This window comes from Melozone crissalis, unplaced genomic scaffold (genome assembly GCF_028551555.1).
Source record: "Melozone crissalis strain CALT ecotype California unplaced genomic scaffold, PUWL_Pcris_2 ptg000018l_1, whole genome shotgun sequence".
Taxonomy (NCBI): Eukaryota; Metazoa; Chordata; class Aves; order Passeriformes; family Passerellidae; genus Melozone; species Melozone crissalis.
Genome location: NW_026535796.1, coordinates 16,440,820 through 16,464,250, shown reverse-complemented (window position 1 = coordinate 16,464,250; position 23,431 = coordinate 16,440,820). Strand labels below are relative to the sequence as shown.

At 51.3% G+C, this 23,431-nt stretch overlaps 1 protein-coding gene across 1 annotated transcript in view; it reads left to right on the top strand.

Annotated features, from left to right (window-relative positions):
* The window catches only part of ALX4 (ALX homeobox 4), a 37,292-nt gene extending 16,617 nt beyond the window's left edge, over window positions 1–20,675 (top strand). The window contains exons 2-4 of the mRNA XM_054276195.1: window positions 10,792–11,102; window positions 18,131–18,259; window positions 20,352–20,675. Coding sequence (XP_054132170.1) covers window positions 10,792–11,102; window positions 18,131–18,259; window positions 20,352–20,675 — 764 coding nt within the window. The remainder of the gene's footprint in view (window positions 1–10,791; window positions 11,103–18,130; window positions 18,260–20,351) is intronic.
* Window positions 20,676–23,431: the final 2,756 nt, after the last annotated feature.

Genomic DNA, 23,431 nt, shown 5'->3' with positions numbered 1-23,431 from the left:
TAATTTCATTTTTCCCCCCTGGTGACAATTATATGTGTTGCAAGGTGAAGTAGTTCTCAAGTGAAATGAAATCCCTTTCTCTGACCTCAGAGTGCATAGCTCTCTGAATGACTTGACAAGCACAGTTTACCCTTTGAGCAATTCATGACTCCCCTTTCACAAGTAAGACCACACTTTTGTGGATGTTTTCCTTGCTCAGTACTACTTAATGGGGTTTTTTTCCTTAATAACTGTCATTTGACCTGCATCTTGGGTTCAATCCCCATATGGGCCATTCACGTCAGACTTGGACTCAATGATCCTTGTGGGTCCCTTCTAACTCAGAATAATCTGTGAGTCTGTGAATGTTGCTATTTTCAGCTCAAAATTAAAAATGTAAGTTGCTGATTGTGAATACTATTTGTTGTTCATTTACTACAGGAATCTTGGGCACATCCATTTCATTTCCTCTTGGTGCCTCATTATCAATAAACCTTTGCCTCACTGATTCTGTAAATCATTTTCATCCTTTTCCTTTGGGAACCATGTGTTTGGGCTCTTGCACAAGTGTCTCATGAGAGTAATTGTTCAAGTCATGGAGTATCAATTTTGCTCCTTGATGAATTTTCAAAACTTCATTAAAGGAGGATTATTGAACAACACATAAGTATTTTTTTGGATGAGGAAAGCATTGCACTTAAACCATGATGCAAGCAGGGTTTCCCAGAGTTTTACCAAGTACAGTGGCTTGTGTCAACTATTGGAATAATTCAAAATAATTCACTTAGATTATCCTGACTCCATAGTAAACATATACCTTCTCTCTTCTAGGTTATGAAGGATGTGGAGCTAGAGCCCCAGAGAAGTCCTAAGTTGGTATATATGTTTCAGAGCTTATGGCAAATGAGGGAGAGTTTCAGATACTTTTTCCCCACTCCTCACAGCCCCAGCAGAAAAAACGGTGATGTGCAAGAGCATAGCACTCACAGCTAATGGTGGTCTCCCATCAGATGCTGCAGTGGTGTTGGCAGGTGATGGCAAACACCAGTGGTGGACACAGACCCAGAGCCTGACTGAGGCACGGGAGAATTGTTTGCTGCAGAGGCTGGAGGGAACCTACAGAGGCCAAGGGTTTATTAAACTTCAGTTTGACTGGAGCTGAAATATGTGCCTCTAGAGCAGGGCACCAGAGGTTCACGGAGTCCTTGCTGCAGACATTTTATGACAGTCTTTGGGGATACATATAAGAAGACCAGGCCATTCTGAGTAATTTAAAAAAATATTTGTTTAGACTGTGTCAGGGTAAAGTGGATTTTCCAAGCAAGCCAGTCTTAGATGGATTTTTCTGTCTTTGCCCTTTCTCCTCAGCTGCGGTGTGAACACACTGGGGTTCATGGCCAGGCCACGCAGTGCAGCCATGTCTCCTCAATACCTCAAAACAACTCTCAAGCTCAGAGAGACCTTGATGTCATTGTGTACCCCCTGCACTGCATGTGTGCTCATGGAGACCAGGGATGAGAGTCCCTGGTACCAGTCATTGCTGCTGCCACCTTCAGACCATGTCAGGAGTCTGGGCTTTCCCACCCCAATTGGCATCAGCATCTCCTCTGCAGGAAATGGGGCTGCAGCACTGTCCCCAACTCATGATGAGGGTGTAAAGGTCAGGGGAAACAACTTGCTGCTCTCAGGTACTTTTTTGGACCGGTTATTGTGTCTTGCTGTTGGTTATTGTGTCTTGCTTCTTAGCTGGCAAGTTCCCAGTTTGACTGTGCTGCTTCTTGCTTCACTTTGGGATTTTGCTGCCCTACTACTCTGCCAGTAAAAGCTGATGCCAGTCTGTTGCCCAGGCCCAGTGATGGTGAATTAGTGGGTTTGGTAGCCAGAAACCTCATTTCTTTCTGGAATGCTTCTAAAAGCCTAGTGCTCATAGGAATTTTCCCAGACCTGGCTAGCCTTGAGTTTTGCAATGTGCAGTTGGAATGGAATTAAATTATAGATGTTCTTCCAAGAACAGGCAGGTTTAGGGAGGGCTGAAAGTTTGTTTTTTTTTTTTTTCTTGTCTGGGCCTTTCTTTACTAATCAGCTGCATAAAACTAAAGAACAACAGAACTGCTTTGCTAAGAAATCTTGCCCAAACTTTGTCTCAATGTTTAAACTCAACCCCTTCTGTGGTTCTGTGAGGTTCAGCCAACTTTCGTTGTTTTCTGCTTTTACTCCAGCTTTCTATCACTTCTGCTTTCCAGTTTCCAAGTGTAATTAGTAGCACTCAAATCCCCCTGAGTTGTGCTGTACTTGAGTTTCAATGGGGTTGCCACAGCACCTCATCCAGACTCAGCAGTCCCCAGGTCTTCTCCATGGGGGCACCTGAGGGCCCAAACTGAGAAGCACAAGGAGCACCATGGGAGCAGTGTTGGGGAGATTTGTTTGGGCTTGCCTGACTGCCCATCTGAAGTACATAACACTGCACTTTAGGCCAGGGACACACATGAGCTGCAGTGCCTTGCTGGACTAGGGCCACAGGCTGGCTGCTTCAGCCTGGCACAGCCTGCTGGACCCTGCCCTGGCCAGGGCCCACAAGCCACTGAAGTTCATCTGCCATTAATCTGAACCAGGACTTCATAATGCAGATGCAGCTGAGCTCCTGCCCAGCCCATTACAAAATGGCCCTGACCTCCCTCCCACTGCCCCTCTTCCCAGTCGGCAATTTTCAGGTTGCAGGTCTGGCCCTGCTACCAGCAGCACAAAACAGACCACTAGAAGTCACCTCTGGGAGGCAGCTAAACTTCAGCAATGCTTGGCTGTCTCTGCTGCAGAGAGGTTGCTTTTGCAAAGCAGACAGACAGAAGAATGCAGAGAGAGGCAGACAGACCAACCAACCCAATGACGTGAACAGCGTCCAGGCAGGCACCGACCTGGGGTGAATCACTCTGCAAGCTGGCAGCAGGGAATTAAACTGTGCCATAGCCAGACATCAGAGCAAGGATCATCTCCCTTCAGGCAGCTTTGTCTCCCCAGGCTTCCTCACCAGCAGGAAGTGGAATCCCCCACTCCCTCCTTGACCAGATGGCTGATTTATAACTTCAGTCACAGGTGATGGCTGGTGGGGACTCAGTGTCTTAGCATGGAAGGTTAGCATGGAAGGCAACACACACATGGAAGTGTGGAAGGCTGCATGACTGCCTCATACCTCCCTCTCACACTGTCAGAGCAGAGGTCCTGCTCAACCAGCACACAGCCTGCGGTGGAAGTTGTAGGGGAAATGTGCAGAGCATGTTGTGGGGAAGAGAGAGGCACCGAGTGGTTGCAGGGCAAACCTCTGGAGAAGATGACAGCTTGGGGAAAAGAGCCCCCTTTTCTCTTGCAGTGCTCAGGGGAGGGATCTTTTCAGATCCTTGCAGTGGCCAAATGACATGGGTAAGGTTAAGATGAATACATAAATCTGCATCTGATGGGAACTCTTATGCTCTTCCTTTCAGAGTGAGAGCTTAGCCCTAAGCCCTGCATTGACCTCAGCTGTCACTCACATGTGAACAGCACCCAGTGACTGCTGTCAGCCCCAGGGCTCCACAGCTTTACCTCTCCCTGCTGCAGGTGCAGGGCCTGACTTCCCAGGCCCTCAGCACAGGGAGGGAGCTGAATCCCAGCTGCCTTAGATGCTACTGTCACTAACTCAGCTGGAGATATCAGCCAAGCAGAGGAGCAGCAACCTTGCTGGATCTAGATTTTTCTAAAAGCAACACAACAGAGGGATTACTGAATGATCCCAAAGACCTGGTGGATTGGGCAGACATTGCTCCAGATGCTGACAGCCAGTAAGGATGTCCCAGGAGGAGAACTCAGCTCAGACAGGAGCAGAACAGAGTTCCCACACTGGGACAGAGCATCAAGGTGTGCAAAACCCTACAGTGCCTGTCTGTGGACAACATAAGTCTTCAGCAAACAGGACCTGTCTGTTCTGTGTCTAGGTATGAGTCTATGACTGAGATGACACCATTCAATACTTTGCCCAATATTAGTGATGCTGATTTTTTTTTCTTAATGAAATCACATATTTCATCCATTCAGCACTGAGCTAAGTCTTCAGAGCAGTTAGGTGCTTACATCTGGCTCTGAGGAGCTTAGGAAAAACCGAAACCCTCAGGCGATCACTGTCATGGCAAGGCATGCAGGACTGCTTGGGAAGGAGGAGACTACTTATCCAAGAGGTATCAAAACCAGAGCCAAGATGAAACTGAAAGCCCTTTGAAGCCCTCTTCTCATAGTTGTCTGCCTTGTCCATCTTCCCTGGCTGGTACTCACTGGGGATATATCAGTTCAGAGGTTCTAGATGGCTTTTGGTTAACATGCACTGCTTTAGGCAGAGACCCAAGTAGGATGGAGCAGAAATCCACCATTTTTCCTAGCTATTTGTGACATGCCAGTGGGACATGTGGGAAATGAGACATTTTAAAATGCATTAGCTGACCCATCTTGTCTGTCATACTTTCAAACTTTGCACATGGCCTGGCATGCTGCAAACCTGCAGCTGACCACCCCCATGCAATGGAGCAGTTTCATTTTCTCCCCATGGAGGCAATGGCAGTACATTTTTTTGCTCTTTCCTTATATCATGTTCTGGGAGCCAGAAAGTCAACTGCAATTGCAGCAGGTTGCTAGAAGCATTTTTGTGCCTTCAAAATTTGCTAGTCAGCACTTTCCTGCTTTTCAGATGGATGTGCCACATGAAAAAGGACTTGGGGAATGAGTTGTGCCTTTTTCTCTAGCCACAGCTTCTATGCAGAGTTTTCAGAATTGATTTGTTTATGTAAAAGCCAGTTTTGTTAGTGTCCTTTAAAAAACATGAAAGAGGAGCAAGCAGCACATGTTGCATTTGTACAGACAATGCTGAGCTCTCCCCAAGTAGCCACAGGGTGTGTGAATCCAGCTAATCAGGCAAGAAAGCAACACATGCCCTCAAAAACAGATGTTTGTATTGGGGGAAAAAAAAACTAGCTCAGAATAAAAGTGAGAGGAACAGCAATTTTCCCAAGTAAATAGTGCATATTCCCAAGGCTTGCTGTGATGTAAACTTCTCAGCAGCACTAGAGCTAATGTTTATCAAGCTGTCTGTCCCCAAACTCATACAGTGATTTAATCCAGGAGAACTAGCCAGCCAGGAATAAAAGGGCTTAAGTGCAGCCAGGGTTGAGGTGAACTTGAGTCCCACAGAAACATCTCCCAGGCACACAGTGGAGGTAGAGCCAGAGACTCAAGTAATACACTGGCTTCAGGGCCACCAAAAATCCACCCATGGACTTACTGAGTGGGATCTTTGACACTGCCTCCAGGGTGCTTTTCAGCAGCAGAAGGAGGTTTTTAGACCTTTCTGCTCCATGCCTTAGTATTGCTCCTGCTGTATGCTCTGATCAGTAAAATAAGTCTGTTCTCAAAGAGGAGAGTCCTAGGTGTGGTGAGGAGGAGCACAGTAGAGAGAAACACTCCTTCCCCCTTTCATCCTTTTACAAGTAGACTTTTCTGTGGGACTTCGCTCTGCCTCTAATTAGCTTCCCAAGGTGATCAGGCACTTCACAGCTGGTTTTAGTCTGTGAGTTCCACCGTGAGTAACCACTGAGTGTGTCCCCCCTTTGCTGCAGAGCCTCAGGAGGCTGCAGCAGCAGAGCAGCAGTGCCAGCAGCTTTGACAAGCTCAGCAGAGATGGACAGTGTCCATGCAGATGAGAACATTCATGCAGTGGTCTCCTGAGTGCAATGGGAAGTCAGTGAATGCTGTACCTTGAGCAGAGGAACACCACAGACCTTTTTCAGCCTTCCTTCAGGTTCTGCAGAATCAGCCAAAGGAGGCCCAGCCTGGGAGGGATGGACAGGCTGCATACTCATCCTTATCCAGAGCTGAAATGGAGATGCTCCAGCCAGCTTCTGCTTAGCAGCAAATGGTAGCTGCAGCTCCCAGAATGAAGCCAATGGTTTGTGTCCCATCTAGGATGATACCACCTGCATTTAAGAGATGGATGCTGCCCAGTTTTACACTTCAGTTGGGCACAAGAGTGAAAGTATGATTAAGTATCTGATCATTGCAAATAAAATCAGTGATGCCACATACAACTAAAAAAGTGTTAAAATCTTTTCTACATGTGCAGACTGCAAGAGTACTGACTCCCTGAACAGAAATAAACCTAAATATTTGGGTCTTTATATGCCTAAAATTCAGTAATTTGTTTTTTCCTATATAACCCAAAATGTGGATGTTTTTTAAATAATAGTCTTGTGCTGACTTCTAGACTTTAATGACAGATAGGAGGCAGAAGACTGCAACAGACAGTTTAGAAACAAGTATAATCATTTCAGCATGTGCTAGGGCAAGATCACAGGAGTTGGATAAAGTTCCTGTAGTTGGCCAAGTCCATGAGGTGTGCTGGCTGGATGTGGTGCAAATCTGCCTTGGTAAGAAGTGTAAATGCACTGCTTGAACCCTCTCTAGGCAAAATTTTAGCACTGGTATGTAAGCAAGAGTTGAGAGAATTACATTAAGAGCTTTTTTATTTTAAAGGGCCATTGCTATGAAGAGTCAGACCATGCCTGTGCAGGCAAGGAGAGGCACCCTGCAGTGGCCAGCACTGGAGGCCACGGAATTTGGGGGTGGGCAGGGGGGAACACCCCTGTGCCCACACTTGGACAGGAAGGCAGAAGGCTCCAATGTCATTTAGTGATGGAGCAGGGGGCAGGCTGGTGCAGCCCATGCCACCTGAGCCATGCTCTTTGGCCATGGGTTATCCACAGGCAGACAATGTCTGTGAGCTGCCACAAGCCAGTAGGAGTTCCAGGGTGTTCTTGAAGCCTCCCAGGACTGGGATAGCATCGGCTCTTCACTGAGACTGTAATAACTCAGACAAGATGCTGCCAGAGCAGTACATTAGCAGCGCCAAGACCCAGCAGGCTCTTTTACCTGCAGCCCAGGGGAAATTGCCCTGTGCTGGCTGTGTCCCTGGGCCATGCTGGCCTTGTCCCTGCCCTGTGCTGGCCATGTTGCTCTCCTGCAGCCTTGTGGGCTGTGGGGCTGCCATCACAGGATCTGTGTGAAGGAGCCTATCAGGCAGGAGCTCTGGCTTGTCATGCATTTGCTGTGCAAAGCAGATCTACCATTTCAAGTTGGACCCAAAGGTGTGTGTTGGAAATGTCCCAGTCTCCATCCCTGTGGATGCACCAAACTGAATTTGCTCTAAATTAAATTCCATGGATAAGATTGTACATAGCGAAGATTTTACTTCAGCACCCTCTCAAAATAGCACACCTGAGGAACAAAACAGATACAAGGTGTGAATCCAAACATTCTGACAGCATGATAAAGATGACTGTTCCCTCCAGGAGTGTGTCCGCAGAGCAGTGCAATGCCTTGCTGTGTCAGGGCCTTACCTCATGGCCACAGGTGAACATGGTCTTGTGTCTCCTGCACCCTCTTTCTCCTCCATAGGGCTCCCAGGACAGATGTGGTGAGATTTGAAAGGCATTATTCTGCATATCCCCTGCAGAAGTGGGAATGCAGGCATGCCTCCTGCCCAAAAGGAGCTGCAAGCTGCTCGGGGCCCACATGCCCAGTTATCCTGGACTGTCCCATGACAGATGACACAGGGTGACTCAGGGAAGATCTTGGGAGTGCTGATGGTCTAGCAGGCAGCCAAGGCACTGGGAGGGCAGGGTATAATTGTGGGAGGTCAGAAAATATCCTCCTTCTACTGCTTACGAGGGCAAGGATGGATTGGCAAGCAGTGAAGGAGGCACCAAGCTCTGCTGTCAGGCTTGTAAAGGTGCAGTGGTCTCACATCAACTCCTTGTCGTAGAGATCTCCACAATATGTAACTCAAGGTCTCTCTAGGTTTGATTAGAAACAGAGACCCCAAACTTTGCACTGAAACTTTGAGGCCATCTCCAGTTACAGGAAGTCTGGGCATATCCATATGCAGATGTATGCAATTTGTTTCACTTCAGCAGTTAGCGTGACTGTTTAAGGTCAGGGAGCCTGCTTCTAGGGAATTAGAGTTGCTTCTTTGGATGCACACCATACTCTCCCAGCACTGCCATCAGGCCCTCCATCCCAGAGTTTCTGCCCCTCCCATGGAAACTATTCGTCCCTTCCAGGGCCCTCAGGGGCTGGAGGTGAAGAAGCCCATGTGTGCTGCAGTGCAGGAGCACTAGAGCAGCATGGCTGAGCTGCAAGGAGGCTCTGGACTGGCAGAGCAGGCATGGGAACACCCCCTGTGTGTGCAGCAGGGACAGCCCTTGCTCCTTGGGGCTGATGGTTTGTGATGGAGATAACTTATCACTGCTGAAAATCCTGGGCCCAGCTCTCAGCTGCAGTTTGAGCTATGCTGTCAACAAAATTAGAACAGACACAGAGCTTTTCTCTGTGTGTGTTTGTGTTTGTGTGCGTTTGTGCAGACCCCTCCCCAGCTAACTGGGCTCCTGAGGCAGAAAAAACCAGCAGAGGATTTCCCAAGGAAAGGCTTCAGGTCTTGTGTTTGATGCTGCTGGAGCTGCAGGAGGCTTAGGGGTTAGGGATGCAGCCAGAGCAAAGCTGTGGGGGAAATGTACTGAGCTTCCTGACATCATAAATAATAAAAGAAAGAGAGAAAGGAGGAAAAAAACCCAAGCCAACCTCTTGGAATACTTTATTTATTACTCTGTCTCTACTGAGTCTCATAGGTGGTAGTCCGTTGCTGCAGACTTTCTGGAACCGCTTTATTTTCAGTTGTAAAAATTATAAATATCATGTCTGTAGCTTATGATTTACCAAGGCTGTGGGACAGGGCACTGTCCCAGTCCGTTTTGGACAGGTCTGTCCACCTGCATCCCCCAGAAGCAGTGGGAGAGGTCAGCCAGTTGGAGGAGGCAGAGTGTCAGTCACTGGCCTAGACACTCGTCCTGGAACTCAGGGAGCATCAATGTTTGCAAAATGTTCCCAAGGATCAAAGCAAAGAGCACTGAGATAGACATCAAGCTTTGGTAAGCTTTGTAGGGAACTCCTCAAAAGTCTGAAGGAACAATATTAGAGAAAGCAATACATCTGAAATCACAGTAGGGTGAAAGTGGCAGGTAGCTCCATTGCCTTCATCCAAGGTCTGCCTGCAAGCCCTCTGTACCACCTGGGCAATTTTCTTCCCAAATCCCTTTCACAGCTCATTCCCCCAGGCTGAACCTTTGCCACCCTTGCTCTCATGCCTGAGGGTGACAGCCACATTTCACCCTCCAGGTTTCATCCCAATCATCTCAGTGCAGCCTTTCAGCTGTGAGAGTGAGAGATGGACAAGGACTTGTACGCTGTGCACCTTCTCACAACAATTTCATGGGCTTTTGGCTGTGACAGAGCTGTTCACAGAAGGGCTAAACAGCAAATATACAGTGAATTAGCAAAAGGATTTTGTAACAAGAGATGAATATTGCCAAAGACACAGGCGAAGATGCCTAAGCTGGCATTAATAACACTATCACATTGCCTGGGAAAAGCTCCCAGTGGGGACATCGCTAAATAGTGGAACTGTTTCCCAGAAAGACTGATCCTGGCCTGGTAAGTTTTAAAAATAGACTAAAGGGAAATTTCAAAAAAATATGAGACACTTGATGTGCCCTTGGCTTGGTAAGGAGAGCATAGAGGATAGAAAATACCACAGTATCACTTCCCACACATTTAGGAACTGAGCGTAGTGGCTCAAGGTTAAAACCTGCAGTAGGGCTACCATGCTTTTGCCCTAAGATCCCAGCCAGAAGTGTGGCCAGGTGTGACACTCAGCTGTGCACTATATGGCAGGTAGCCAGTTGCTCACACAGATCCCTCTTTTTCTGTCCTGGGTTCAGCCCACCATGCAGAGCAGTGGCATCAGATAAGGGAGAGCCAGGGATCCCCTCCAGGGTCCTGCTGGCTTAGCATCACACTTGCTAATGAAGGGGACACCCCTGTCACTGGTGGCAGGAGGTGTGCAGGAGAGGACACACACAGTGCCTGTGCCTGAAGGTGCATATACCTAATTTACAAAGCTCAAAGGTGGTTTTTAGAAAGAAACCTGTTCACTGGTTCAGGGCTTGAAACCTCTTCCTCCTGCCTGCCATACTGCTCTCATATGTCATGTCTCATTAATTAATTGTTGAGGGCAACCAGGTGGGAACAGTGCCCCAGACTGCTGTCACACTCCTCTCATTTCCCTCTGCCCTGCACACATGGGGTGCTGCTTCTGCAGGTGTCTCAAACTGTGCTTTTCCCCTTTCACAACCTCTTTGCCAAAAGCAGTGCAAGTCCTGGCAGAAGGCTGTGGGGGTGACTGGGAGTGTCAGTCAGGAGCACCTCTGCTGACACACCAGCACTGCCAGAGGATGCAGGAGCAGGAAACAGACTCCACTGAGCACCTCATGCGGCTGCTCTGTACTCCTGGTTTTCTCTGCTGTGTTATTCAGCAGGGGAGCAGAGATGGGCTGGTGGCAGGGGACCTGCATGGTGTAAGGAGCAGATGGGTGCCTCTCAGAGACCTTTCCTGTGGCCACAACCAAGGAATGTAGTGCTCCGTGGCATTCAACCCTGATGTGGGTGTTGAGAGGTTGTAGGAAGATCTTGCTGGAGTGTGTGCACCTGAGTACAGGGCTCATCCTCGCACCCGGGTCTCTGAGAGGGAGCAGAAGCTGAGAGAGCTTGCCCAACCTCCTCTTGTCCATCCGTGGTGGGCAAAATAGGTCAAAACATTTACATGTGTTTCCTTTTCTCTCTCTCCCTGTCCCCTCCCCTTGGTCAAACCTGCCCTCCTCTTCCCTCCCCTGCCTCCCACTGAAATAGGTAAGGAAAGCGCTTTGGGAGAGCCTGACTTGCAGCCGAGCTCCGACCCTTCAGCAATGGACAGCAGCTACCTCAGCGTGAAGGAGGCCGGGGTGAAAGTGCCCCAGGACAGAGCCAGCACAGACCTCCCCAGCCCCATGGACAAGGCTGACTCGGAGAGCAACAAGGGCAAGAAGCGGAGGAACCGCACCACCTTCACCAGCTACCAGCTGGAGGAGCTGGAGAAGGTCTTCCAGAAGACCCACTATCCCGATGTCTATGCCAGGGAGCAGCTAGCCATGAGGACAGACCTCACCGAGGCTCGTGTACAGGTATGGGGGAAATCCTGCCGCTGGGTAAGGGGTGGATGAGCTCCAAAAACCCTCTGGGGTTCCCTTGCAGCCCCTCCATAAGCTGCAGGCAGCTGAGCCCTAATCAGAACCTGTGGCACAGGGAATGCACGAGGAGGTTCATCCACGTCTGACACTGGTGTCACCTCCTTTATTTGGTCTGGTGTCCCACAATCCAGTGTTCACAGAAACACCTCTTGTGCTTGAGCTAATGGGACAGCAGGTGGGTAAGCCTCACCACCACCCTGAACAAAGTTTGCACAAAACCTGCTCTCTTCAGGAGGCTTGCAGGGGACACGGGTTCATTAGTCTGAGTTGGAGCAAGCTTTTCCACAGCATCAGCTCTTTCTAGCACATGGGGCTGCAGGGTGACTGGGAGTTCAGTGCCCGAGAACGTGGTGATGCAAGAGAGGCAGCTCTTGTTGCTGCTTGGCAGGTGCTGAAACTGCACGAAAGCTGGAGATCTGGAGGCAAAAGATGCACCCACCACCTTAGGAGAAGCAGGAGAGACAAACAGCCACGCTCTGTTGACAGCCTCAATCACCCCCATCCACACAGGTGCCAGCTCTCATGAATTAGCTCCCTTGAAATAACCTGGGGGGCCAGCAGACCCAAAATGCACATCACAGGAGGGAATGATTCTCTGACTACTGCTCTTTCCTGTGAGTCAAGGTTAAACAGGTTGTGTCAGGGCTCAGAAGCATCTGCAAAAAGGAGCACCACTGCATGGGGCGGACATTCGCAGCTCACACCTTGGTGGTCAGCTCCTTCTCCAGCACAGCTAATCCTCTCACTTCCATCTGCAGGCATTTGTCAGCTCACCACCCCCAGAACCTGCTCTAGCATCAAGAATAATTGGCCCATGGAGACACCTGATTCTATCTTTTATACCAGGAATATTTCCAGCTCCCAGCCATCTTCTTTAAACTTTACAAGTAGTTGTTGCAAATAAGGCCCACATCCATGCTTAAGTCTATTTTACTTTGTACATTCACTTCTGAATTCAACCAGAAGCAGAATTTTTCCTGTATGCTTGCCTAAACTGGTTTGCAGGACTGGTGTGCTCTTCTTCCCCACAGCTGTTTCTCTTCAGGCTGGGCATGGCTGTGTTTCAGTAGGCAGCAGTGTGATTCCCATCGGTCCCGAGTGCAGCATGCTGAGCATCACAGGATGGGCAGAATAAGGCAGTGCTACAAACACCAGCTCTTCACTTGTGCCACTGCATGCAGCTCTTCATTTCCCAAGAACACACCACAAGTGCTAATGGGGTCTCCTGGGAGGCCAGCATAGCATCAGGTTACTGGCTGCACAGTGCATGACATTCCTTCAGCTCAGGAATGAGAATGAGGTGCTGGAGGGTGGCAAGCTCCTCCTGCTCACTTCTGAGCCAGGGTTTGCAGCTACTGTGTGTCCCAGGCAGTGTGAAGGGCTGTCCATCAGAGCTAGGGCAGGTGAGGCAGATGCAATCTACACATTCTTACATATAACCCTTCATTTTGGGGTTTTTCCCCACTTTACTACTGGATCACACTCCAGCTGAGGGCAGAAGAACTCCCTAGGTATCCAGGAGTATATCTGGCAAAGAGGAATTTCAACTTGCTCTGAGATAAGCGTGCCACTAGCCTGTTGCCACAGGCAGCCAAGAACAGCCTCCCTGCCAGTGCCACCTCTCACTTGGGATGGCGATGACAGGGCTCGTGTGACAGAGCTGCTGAAGGGCTTGTCTGAGTGGCCTGGCTGCTCGTGCACTTACCCCATGGTGAAAGGGGTAAGCACTTGCATTTCAGTCATTCCCTGGCTCTGCCGGGAAGGACCTGGTGACCTGGGCTATGGGCTGGCACCAGGCCACCACCTCGTGATGCAGGCCTGCTGTGCTGTCAGCAGCAGAGCACACTGCTATCACTGGAGAGCAAGGAGCAGCAGCCTTGTGCCCAGAGCAGCAGGTGCTAGGTACTCAGACACCCTCCATGGCACAGGGAAAGGCTCTGGCTGCTGGGGGTGCTGGGGGTGTTGTTCGGGCACAGATCTGCTGCAGTCTCATGGGCTTTGAGGGAAGGTCAGTAGCCCCTCTGCCAAGGCTGCCCTGGAATGATTTTTTGGAGGTCAGCTTCAGCTGCCTGCGAAGCTGAACTAAGCAAACCAAGATGGCAGAAAGGTGAGGCACAGGTTTAAGGTGTGATGCTCCCTCTCACAGCTTTTGGCTGGAGGTCATCCCCTCTGGCAGGCTTGGCTTCCTGGGGAGCATAACCAGCTGCACTGCAGGCAGGACCAGATGCAGAGCCCAGGAAGGCTCTGATTTTTCCATCCCTTTGCCAGGCTCATGCTTATTAGTGAAGTAGCTGCCAGAGATTTTGGTGTCTGGAGAAGAGCCCATGCCAGCAGCATACATGAGGTGGACCATACTGTCTGTGAAGCAGTGGCATTCCATGGCCAGGCCCCTCTCCTGTTCCATCTCCTTGCCTGCCTCAGTTTCCAGCCATCTGTACTGGTGTCTGACAATGTCAAAGCTAATTCCCCCTGTGATGCAATGCAAATTTTCCTGCCTACTCCCCACAACCTTGCCCCTTGTTTCCATGTACTATTAAGATACTGCACATCCCTGTTTTCCAGAGTGGGAGCCATGCATAAGCTCTGTGCAGAGGCACAGCCAGGAAGAGGTTGCTATGGCTCAGCCACAAACCTGCAAGGGTGCACAGGGGATCTGTGCTCATGTTAGTTCTACACACCATGTATATCCCATTCCTTTCTTCTCCTCTTCCATGTCTGGGGCTGCAGAGCCCCAGAGAGAGCTTCTGCTTGGTACCAGCAACTGCTTGAGGCTCTTTAAGCTCATCCAGGTCTGCAGCAGATGTCTGAGGCAGTGGCACTAGAAAAACAAGGTAGACACGTGTATTCACACATTATTCCTTTCCTTTGCACAGAAACACACACAGGCATGTCCCAAGCCCATGCCAGCCTGGCCCTGGCTGCTTATCTCTCTTGGGTTATCAGTATCTGCCTCCTGGACTGCTCTCTGGGAGAAGAGAAGGGGATGGGACTGTAAGGAGGCTTCGCAGCCAGGGAATATAACCACTCAGCCAGCCCCCCTCAGAGGCAGCTTTATGATTGCTGGGACCATTAATGAAATGTTTTTGGCGGTGACCCTGTGATGCGGCGGGGGCTTGAAAGTGAGAGGGAAATGTCAAACTCCGCTGCAGCAAAATCACCGCCTTGGAAAAAAAAGAAAAGAAAGAAAGCAAAGCAAAGCAAGAAGTAATATATCTTGATCCCTTTTCCCCCATAAAACCCTGGGAGGCTGGTGGAAGGAGCGGAAAGACTGAGCTAAGCCTGCAGGAAATTAAACATGAAATGAAAACAAGCTCGAGTTATTCAATTCTCTCATCCCAGGCTCCAATTTCCCATTCCAGGCCACTGATAAAATGGTGTCCAGTTTCAGCACTCAAGGATGAATTCTGGCTCTGTTCTTGCAGTCTGAAAAGCAAAGGCTGGTGTCCATCTCCAGCAAGAGGAGAGACAGCCTGGCCTTTCACAGAGGGACGGGGTCCTGAACACAGACGGATGGAGGCTGAGCAGAGAGGAGGGTAGCAGGGTGAGAGGACAGGAATGGGGAGAATGGATGCTGTGGGGCTGCCAGAAGAGAGTAAAAGCACAAGAGACTTGAACGTGGTGAGCAGCTCTTACCTGCATCAGAGCAGTGATGAAGTGAGGGGTGCTGAGCACAGGGCATGAGCACAACCCCACAGCTGCCACCAGCCCATCACCACATGTGCAGAGGGCAGCCTCACCCACTGCTGCCATGGTGGGGGTAGGAGAGAGGGGAAAACACCTTTAACTTGGAGGAAGGACAAATCAGTGATGCAGCCCCCAGATATCCAGACACGGTCAGTGGCCTGGGTTAAGTCCCAGCTGAGCCCATCCCCCTGTGCCCAGTGCAGGGCACACGGGGCTTGGTGGCAGGGGCAGACTGGCAGTGCCCACTGGGTGTGAGGGTAGAGGCAGCAAGAGAGTGAGAAGGAGCCTCCTTGCTTTGTCTCAGGCCACTTCTGGCCTCTCCACCCCCAGCAGCATGTCAGCTGTGTATGCATATGGATTTAGGTACCACATATAGCTGAATGTTTATGGAGATATGAAACATTCTCTGTTCTGTAGATTTTTACAGGGCTGATTTGGTACATCAGGGCTTATCAAAGCATTGTCTGCAGGAGTCAGATACATGACATTACCATACACTCCTGCTGTAATTGCTAGCACTGAGATTCAGTCCACAGTGACTGCTGGCCCCTGCACAGCAGAAGTAGCCCATCCTGACTCCAGAGAACATGCTGCACTAGCCACTGCAACCTCTGCTGCCACATTCCCATCCCACAACAGCCGCTCTTGACAAGGAGTGACAGGCAATGAAAGGAAAATGAACTTCTGTTTGGGTTTAGATTTGCTTTTTAAAAGCAGGTGTCTTCTAAGGCTGTGGAAATACTGAGGATTAGTTGAGGTTTTTTGCTGACATTTTCACATTATACGTTGCCATGCCTGTCTTGTTTTCCCCGGAGCACTGTGGAGGTCTAGAGAAACCCAACTGCAAGATACCAAGAAGCCTATAAGGATTTGGGCCAGAGGAGAAAGGAGAAAGGAAAGCTTAAAAAGGCGGTCCAAACCTTGCCGCAAGTGCTTCAGAGCTCACTGTCAGCTCTCAGAGTGTCTCTGGTGCCTGTGACACCAACACTTGGACTGAAGGACACTCTTCTTCAGCCTAATGCGATGACTTGTCACATCGTCCCAGCCCACCAGCCACGTGGCAATTTGGGAGCTGCCTGTTTAAATCACTTTGCTCTGTTCAATCCAATGCATAAATGTTTTAGAGCAGGGGCCGAGACCTCACTCTGCTCTGTCAAGGCAGCTGTTGTGCTGTCCTGGGAAGAAGAGGGCACAGACCCTGCACTGCTGGCTTTGAAGGTCCCACTGCAGAGCCACACACTGCCGTGGGGGCCGGAGCTGGGCCGCCCTGCTCCCAGGTGGGATGCTCAGATGGGCAAGGCAGCCGGGGCCTTCCCCACACAGGGAGGGGCCGCGTATGCCTGGCACATGTTCATCCCAGTCCTGCACAGGCAGCCCTCTGCTCCCTACCTGTTCTGCACCCCTCTGTGCACAGCGGGGCCTCCTCCGCCTGAGGAGGAACCAGGTCACCACCGCTAACTTTGAATCTGCAGATCAAAGCGGCGTGATCCAGGCCAGCCCTGGGACTGGCCTGCAGCTGGGCTGCAGCGGCTGTGCCAAGAAGAGGTAGAAGAAAAACAGACAGATGCCTGAGGCATCAAACCCGCTCCAGTAGGATGCTCTGCATGTGCAGCGTGTGTGCAGCTGGGATAACGTTAGGATGCTTCTCCCAGTGCTTTTTGCACCTACTGAAAACACTCACAGGGTTTTTGGTTCGGGATAGGGGGTTGATAGCAGGTTGCTGCTTTGGCCAGCCTGTGGATGGCCCATGCCAGTGGCATTGCCATGGCCATGGGGCCAAGCACTAAACCCTGTGCTATCCACAGCCCACATGAGGAGCATGTGCCTGGCAGCTGCACTGCTCCCTGCCCAAAGCAGACCACAGTGCACGGCCAGACCCTCAGCTGCCTACTCATACCACAGGCCTGACTGACACAGACCAGCACAACGCTGTCTATGTGGTGGGAGGCAGAAACTGAAGCAGGAGAGCCTGAAACAAGTCTTCCAGCACAAGCAGGAAGGTCAGCTCAGACCACAAACCCAAACCCCTTATCCCTCCCAGCAGCAGCTTCTGGCTGCACTGACTCAGGCTGAAGGTGCCACAGCACTCCTGCCCCTGCAAAAATTGTCCTGCCATCCTACCTTGTGCCAAGCACCTGGCTTGTCCTGCTGTCCTGTGAAGACATGAGCTTCCTATCTGGTGTCTGCTTTGCCCAGGTGCCTGGCAAGCAGCGAAGCTGCCCCATGGCCAGGCACAGGAAGGGCCAAGCTGCTTGTCAGCAATACCCCCTCTGGCCCCCTGCAGCAAGTCACCGTGTAAAACTCGAAGCAGAGCTGAGAGGCTCTAGGAGTGCTCCTTTCATGCACTGGCGTGACCTGCACAACCCAGCCCCTGGTGATCGCCCTCATCTCTCAGTGCCTTCAAAGCAGCTCTTGATTGATGTGTTTCCCTGACTCACGAGCTTCAAGAGGCTTTGAAGACACTGGGCCAGGCTCTGATCTCTCTGAGGCTGATGCAAATCAGGAGCAATGGTGCTGACAACAGTGCAATAATCCACACTGATGTCAAGCCAGTAAAAATAAGAGCAGAAACAGAGTTTTGGTCTTTGCCTTGAAGGGATCTGAGCAGCACTGTGAAGTAAAGAGTAGCAAACCCTGCAAAGAAAACTCAATGTAAACCAAAGGATGTTATAGAAAGACACCTGTCCTTTCCTGCAGCTAAGGAGGGAAGGGGTGTTCAGCTTTGTATTTTTTGTTGCGGTTAAGATAAATGAGGGAGTTGGTGAGAAATGCAAGCTGCAGTCAATGGCATCATCATAGCCAGGATTAGTCTTGGGGAAAGCCCCGTCACTGCTGTTTTCAGCCTGGCAGCAGCAGCACACATGGATGTATTCACACGTCTCTGAGACTGGCTGACAGCAGGAGAGCTGCAGGCAGAGCCTGGGTAACACAGATTTAGGGGTAAGAGGAAGAAGGGCTATTCCGGGGCAAATCAGGCTGTGGGAGGCAAGAGCTGGATATGTCCCTAGAGGAGCTGTGCACCAGAAGATGGACATCCCCTTTTGCATGGAGTGTTCCCTTTCTAGGAGCACAGGCTGGCTGGCCCCAGACCTTCAGGAGAGCAGGGAAGGACGGTCTCTGCCCTGCAGAGCATGTGTGTGGAGCAGTGCCCTTCTCTGTGCCATACAAAACCACCCGCCTGGTGAGGCCCTGCCCTCTGGTGGGCTCTTCAGGGCTGCCGGGCTGCCAGCCCCTGCCGGGCTGCCCTTGCTCACAGCCCTGCTGTCGCCTCTCCCCAGGTGTGGTTTCAGAACCGGCGAGCCAAATGGCGCAAGCGGGAGCGGTTCGGTCAGATGCAGCAGGTCCGGACCCACTTCTCCACCGCCTACGAGCTGCCTCTGCTCACCCGTGCTGAGAACTACGCCCAGGTGAGTGCATTCCCCTGCCTGGGCACTGTGCTTGCTGGACACGCTGCCTCTGCTCCCAGTGCTCCCCAAGCCAGGCTTCACTTCTCAGGCACATCCGCCTGCCCTTAGGCAAGGCTGCAGGGACCGGGGCTATACTGCCAGGCTGTACTGAAGGGCTGGCAATTTTTTAGTCAGGTGCTCTGCCTGGCTCCCTCATGCCCTGGCCCAGGGCAGCCATCTTTAAAGCAGGTACCAGGCCCAGCACTGTGTGATACAGAGCAGAACCCTTGGGCACAGGTCACACTGCTCAGCACATCCTATCACATGTGCTGCTGCCCACTAACTTTCCACTGCTTTGAAAGAGATCCAAAAGACTAATTCATGCCTAAAGAATAGCAGATCCCAGGGAGGCTTCCTGCTACCATGTCTGATTTTGATGCCCCTTGGACATGGTGGTTGGATAAAAGGATTTTTCCCCTGGCAAATTCCCACAGCAGTGTCCCGGTGATGGGCTGTGGTACGCACAGCACACTTGGTGACATCTGAGGATGCTTCCCAAGGGAGTTGTAGATTTATGCTCCAAAGGAAGAAGGGAGGGGGCAGCCATGCTGGGGTACCTGAGGCTGCTTCTGAGTCCTATTGAAACCATTCCTGCCCTGACCCTGGAAGCAAGTCACAGTGTTGCCTCCCCTCCGTAGCTTCCTGTCTTGGAAAACCTGTCAGCACAATAGCCTCTGAAACACTGGGCCAGCCCAGTTTCACAACACTCCAGATGATGCCAGGCAGACTGGGGTTTGCTAGCTCCAGGGTGTGCCTGGAGCCCTAGGGTGTGCCTAGGGTACCCCAGAAAGCACTCCCGCCTTCCTCCACTCCTCTTCCCACCACCCAGAATTTGCTCAAGGGCGCAATTCTGCAGGCATGATGCTCTGAACCTGACTGCCCCCACAGATCTGCTGGAAGCCCTCTCTCCCTGACACCCTGTCAGCTGCCTCCCCAGCCAGTGCTGTACCAATGCTACCCCGCAGCCAAGCTGGGAGTGTTTGACCTCTCTCCCGCTTGGCGTCTTCCATAAACTGAACAAGAAACCCTTTTGAAACAGCTGAGATGCCAAAGCAGCTTTTCAAGCAGAGAACACTCTCAGCAGCCTTTTTAGCATGTCCTTCTCTTGCCTTTGTAACTTACACTGCTCTCTCCCTCCATACACTGCCCTACTCTCCCAGCACAAGAGATCAAAAATTTGAAAAGCAATTTGCAGGAGGTAAGAGATCAGAGAGGGCCCAAGGGCAAGCAGTGGAAAGGGGCAGTGGGATGAAGGGCCCTTTGCTCTCTTGCTCCTGCCAGCTGCTCACCTCCTCCCTGCTTTCATCCTGCATGCCCATGTGCCCCCTGCTGCAGCACACCTATTTCCACTGCCAAATACTGAGCCCTCCTGTCTTCTGCAATATCATTTTATGAGTGACCCTGCAGGATCCTAGATGGTCTCTTGAGGTGGCCCTGCAGGGCTCTGCTCTGCAGCAGGGTGGGTGATGCTGCCTGGATGGGCCCTGTTGGGGGAGAGGGGCAATGAAGCTGCCTGTGCTGGGGGTTCAGCTCCGACAGGCATGTCTGTGTGGTACAAAATAGCCCTTGCCTAGGCAAAGCTGCCCTGAGCTGGAGAAGGACGGTGGATGAGCAGCCTCACAGCACTGCTTTCAGCCTGATCCCTCTGTAATGAGTAGGACCACAGAAACACCATGGATGACACAAATTTTCCTGTGCTGAGAAAAGTGCTCATGGGACAAAAAAAGTAAGAGCAGTGTCTGGGAGAGGAATAAATAAACAGATGCTGTGGCAGAGAAGGAGCACAATCCTGCTCCCTGTGAGTAACCCTGCTGCACTCCCTGCCCCTCTCCAGGCTGGCATACAGGTTTTGGAGTGGATTTGCTGGCTGCAGGAGCGCTGAGGGTGCTGCAGCTGGCAGGGCCCAGCAGACAGGACTGCATGTCCGTCTCACTGGCTGCCCCTCCACTAGGCTGCCCTACCAGGCCGGGGCTGGACACAGTCCATTCCCTCAGGCCAGCTGCCCAAAATCTCCTGCATGGGGCAGCCCTGACGCTTCTTTTCCCATCCCCAGATCCAGAACCCCTCTTGGATTGGCAACAACGGAGCAGCGTCCCCTGTGCCTGCCTGCGTGGTCCCCTGCGAGACGGTGCCCTCGTGCATGTCCCCCCATGCTCACCCCCACGCGGCCGGCGGCGTCTCCGAGTTCCTTGGGGTCTCCGGGCCCGGCAGCCACGTGGGACAGACTCACATGGGCGGCCTCTTCGGCACAGCCGGGATGAGCCCCAGCCTCAATGGCTACGAGCTGAACAGCGAGCCGGACCGCAAGACCTCCAGCATCGCTGCCCTGAGGATGAAAGCAAAGGAGCACAGCGCCGCGATCTCCTGGGCGACATGACAGGGCTGCGGCCCATGCGCGCCAGACACGGAGAGAGCACGTGGGGACAGCCCGGTCAATCCATCCGCTTGGACTCCAGACAGCAGTTGCCTCCTCGGGGATCTGAATGCAGCACTTTTATACCCTAGGCATATAAAGTACATATGTTAATGTAAGTGGAGTGTTTCCAGCATGAACGTGGCAGCTCCCGGCTTCCTGGGATCAGGCAGGGAGAGGGAGGCTGTGGAGCAGCACCTCTTCCATCAAGATCTGGGATAGGATGCATCCCTTCTCGCTGCCACCTCCCCAACAACCTGGGCATTTTTTCTTCCCATTGTTTTCTTCTGACACCAGACATGCCTTTCCAAAGAGCAAGAGCCCACTGGCCTTTCAGCAGCTTCTCCCATCCCACCACTCACCAACACACACTCACACACACACACTCACATATTCTGCCCTGGGCAACGGACTGCATGGGGATTCTGGCACCAGCAAAGAGACTCTCTCACATTGCCAACATCATTTTAGTGGGAGCTACGACTTCCCACAGCCAAGGGGGGAACAGGGCTGGGAAGATAACCAAAGCCAGAAAAAGCCATCTCCTTCTTCCCTGCTCCCACTCCATCTTGTACTCTGAGATGAAGCAGAATTGTAGAGGCTGTGAAGGGGATGCCTCTCTACCCACCATAGCATGGTGTTATCACGCTGAGAGTCTTTGCCAGCCCTCTGGCGACCCAGATGGAGATACACCCCAACAAACAAAAGCTTTCCAGCATGGCTCGATGCTGCTGGGCTTTGCTTTCCCTAGTTGTGCTCTCTGTTGAGCCTCACAAGTATGGTGGTACAGGAAAAGATTCCCTCTGTCTTTCACTGGGTTGGGAATTATTAACTTCACTTTAGAGACAGCAGCTCTGGCAGGGAAGCACAACTGCTATGTAAATCTGCAAGTCCTCAGAAAGACTGCTCTAAGAAAGAGCTCAAGCACTAGCACACCACCACAGTGGCACAAGGCCACCAAATTCCTCATACACCTCATGCTGGGGTCAGACATGTGCAATGACAGGCCTTCCCTCAGCCCTCCACCCCAGTGCCCTGGGACACACAATGGCTGCGGGCATCTCTGCACCAGGGACAGCAAAGGAACAGGCTGGGAAGGGGCTCAAGGGAGAACAAGATGATCCTGCCCCCTCTCCAGCCACCTCAGATCCTCTTCATTTGCAGAGGAAGTAGAAGAGACCAGAGCTTCTCTGGTTTGTGTGAACCAGCATGCCTCTCTGCTTTTCCATCCCAGTGCTCTTACCTGCACAGAGCTGTTCAGTAAGATCTCCTTTGCAAGGCTAAATGTTTTACAACTTTTTCAGTGATCATAGTGCATAATAATTTTGGAACATCCTTTTACCCCACTGAAATACCGCCAAGGAGAAGCTGAAAGTCAGCTGAGCACTACCAGCCATACAGCGTGGCTTTGCAAGCTGGGCTTGAGCTGGGGTAGCCATCTCCAAGATTTACAAGGGAATTATAGGAAACTACTCCCAAAAAAACTGGTTTGTCACCCTTCCCTCTTTCCTCTGCTCAGTGTTAGGGGATCTTGTGGTTTAAGGTCCAGGAATATCTAGTGGTCTTGGAAAAAGTTCCAAATAAGCTACAACCAAATGTCCAGCTTCAGGTTAATGAGCCATACAAGTATTTCCATAGTGCCTAGACTGTCAATACACTACCTGAATGATACCCTATTTCTGGGTCAAAAGTAGTATATTTACTGGAATTAGAAAACACCAGTAGTACTGTTTCTTTTCTCTCCTCAGAAATGCTAAGAGATGCATTCCCTCCTATGCACAGGGAGCCAGCATGCATTTCACCACATCATCTGCATAACCAGGGCCTCTCCCATCACAAACAGCCAGGATTTACATGTCAGCCTAAACATTCATCTGAAACCTCAGGCATGGTGGTTTAGATGCTGAAAGTGATGCTAATCACCGAACCAGGCAGGATCATGCTGACCAGTTGGAGGTGCGTACATCCCCACTGGGTACCCCAGAAGCCACTGAGCTTCACAGTTACCCAGGGACTGGTGACAGGAGCAATTTGTCCAGATTTGTGCAGGCAGCTGAGCACAGTGTTGAGCTTTTTCCCAGGTACACTGGGGATCTTGATGCTTCCCAATGTCAGCAGGCAATCAGGGGCGGGCTGCTGCCTGAACAGTCCAGTACCACTGCTGACAAAGCAAATAAGCAACAAGCAGAGTTAAGGAGAGGGCAGTGGGGCAGGCAGGCATATGGGGACAGTCTCACTTAGCCTGCAAGCTCTGAAGGCAGCTCCAGTGGAGGGCTGTATCTATTCAAGAGCTTAGCTACATTCCCTACTGAAGTTAAAAGGTAGCTTTTCCTCACGGACTTCCACGGGGCCAGTATTTCATCTGAGCTGTTTAACAGCCCAGAGGATTAAGTGCTGTATCCCTGTCTTGTTAGAGAGAGAGAGAGGACAGTCTCCTGGCAGCAGACTTGGCATTTAGAGAAGCTTGGCCCCCACTTTCTCTCGCCTTAAAATTCATGTGGAAAGCACATGTTGGACTCAGTCTAATTTAAACACCACTGTGCATGCCCAGCCCTCAGCCTGCCTGAAAACACCACGAGGCAAGGGGAATGTTGTTCCCTGGACCCCCTTGTGCAGGGCTCCCTTCCCACCTCCAGCTGCAGGCAGCCCCACTGCCTGCCTCAGGCTCTGCCTCACCTCCCTGGGTGCTGCTGCCATTCAAGCACAGTCCCTTGCACCCC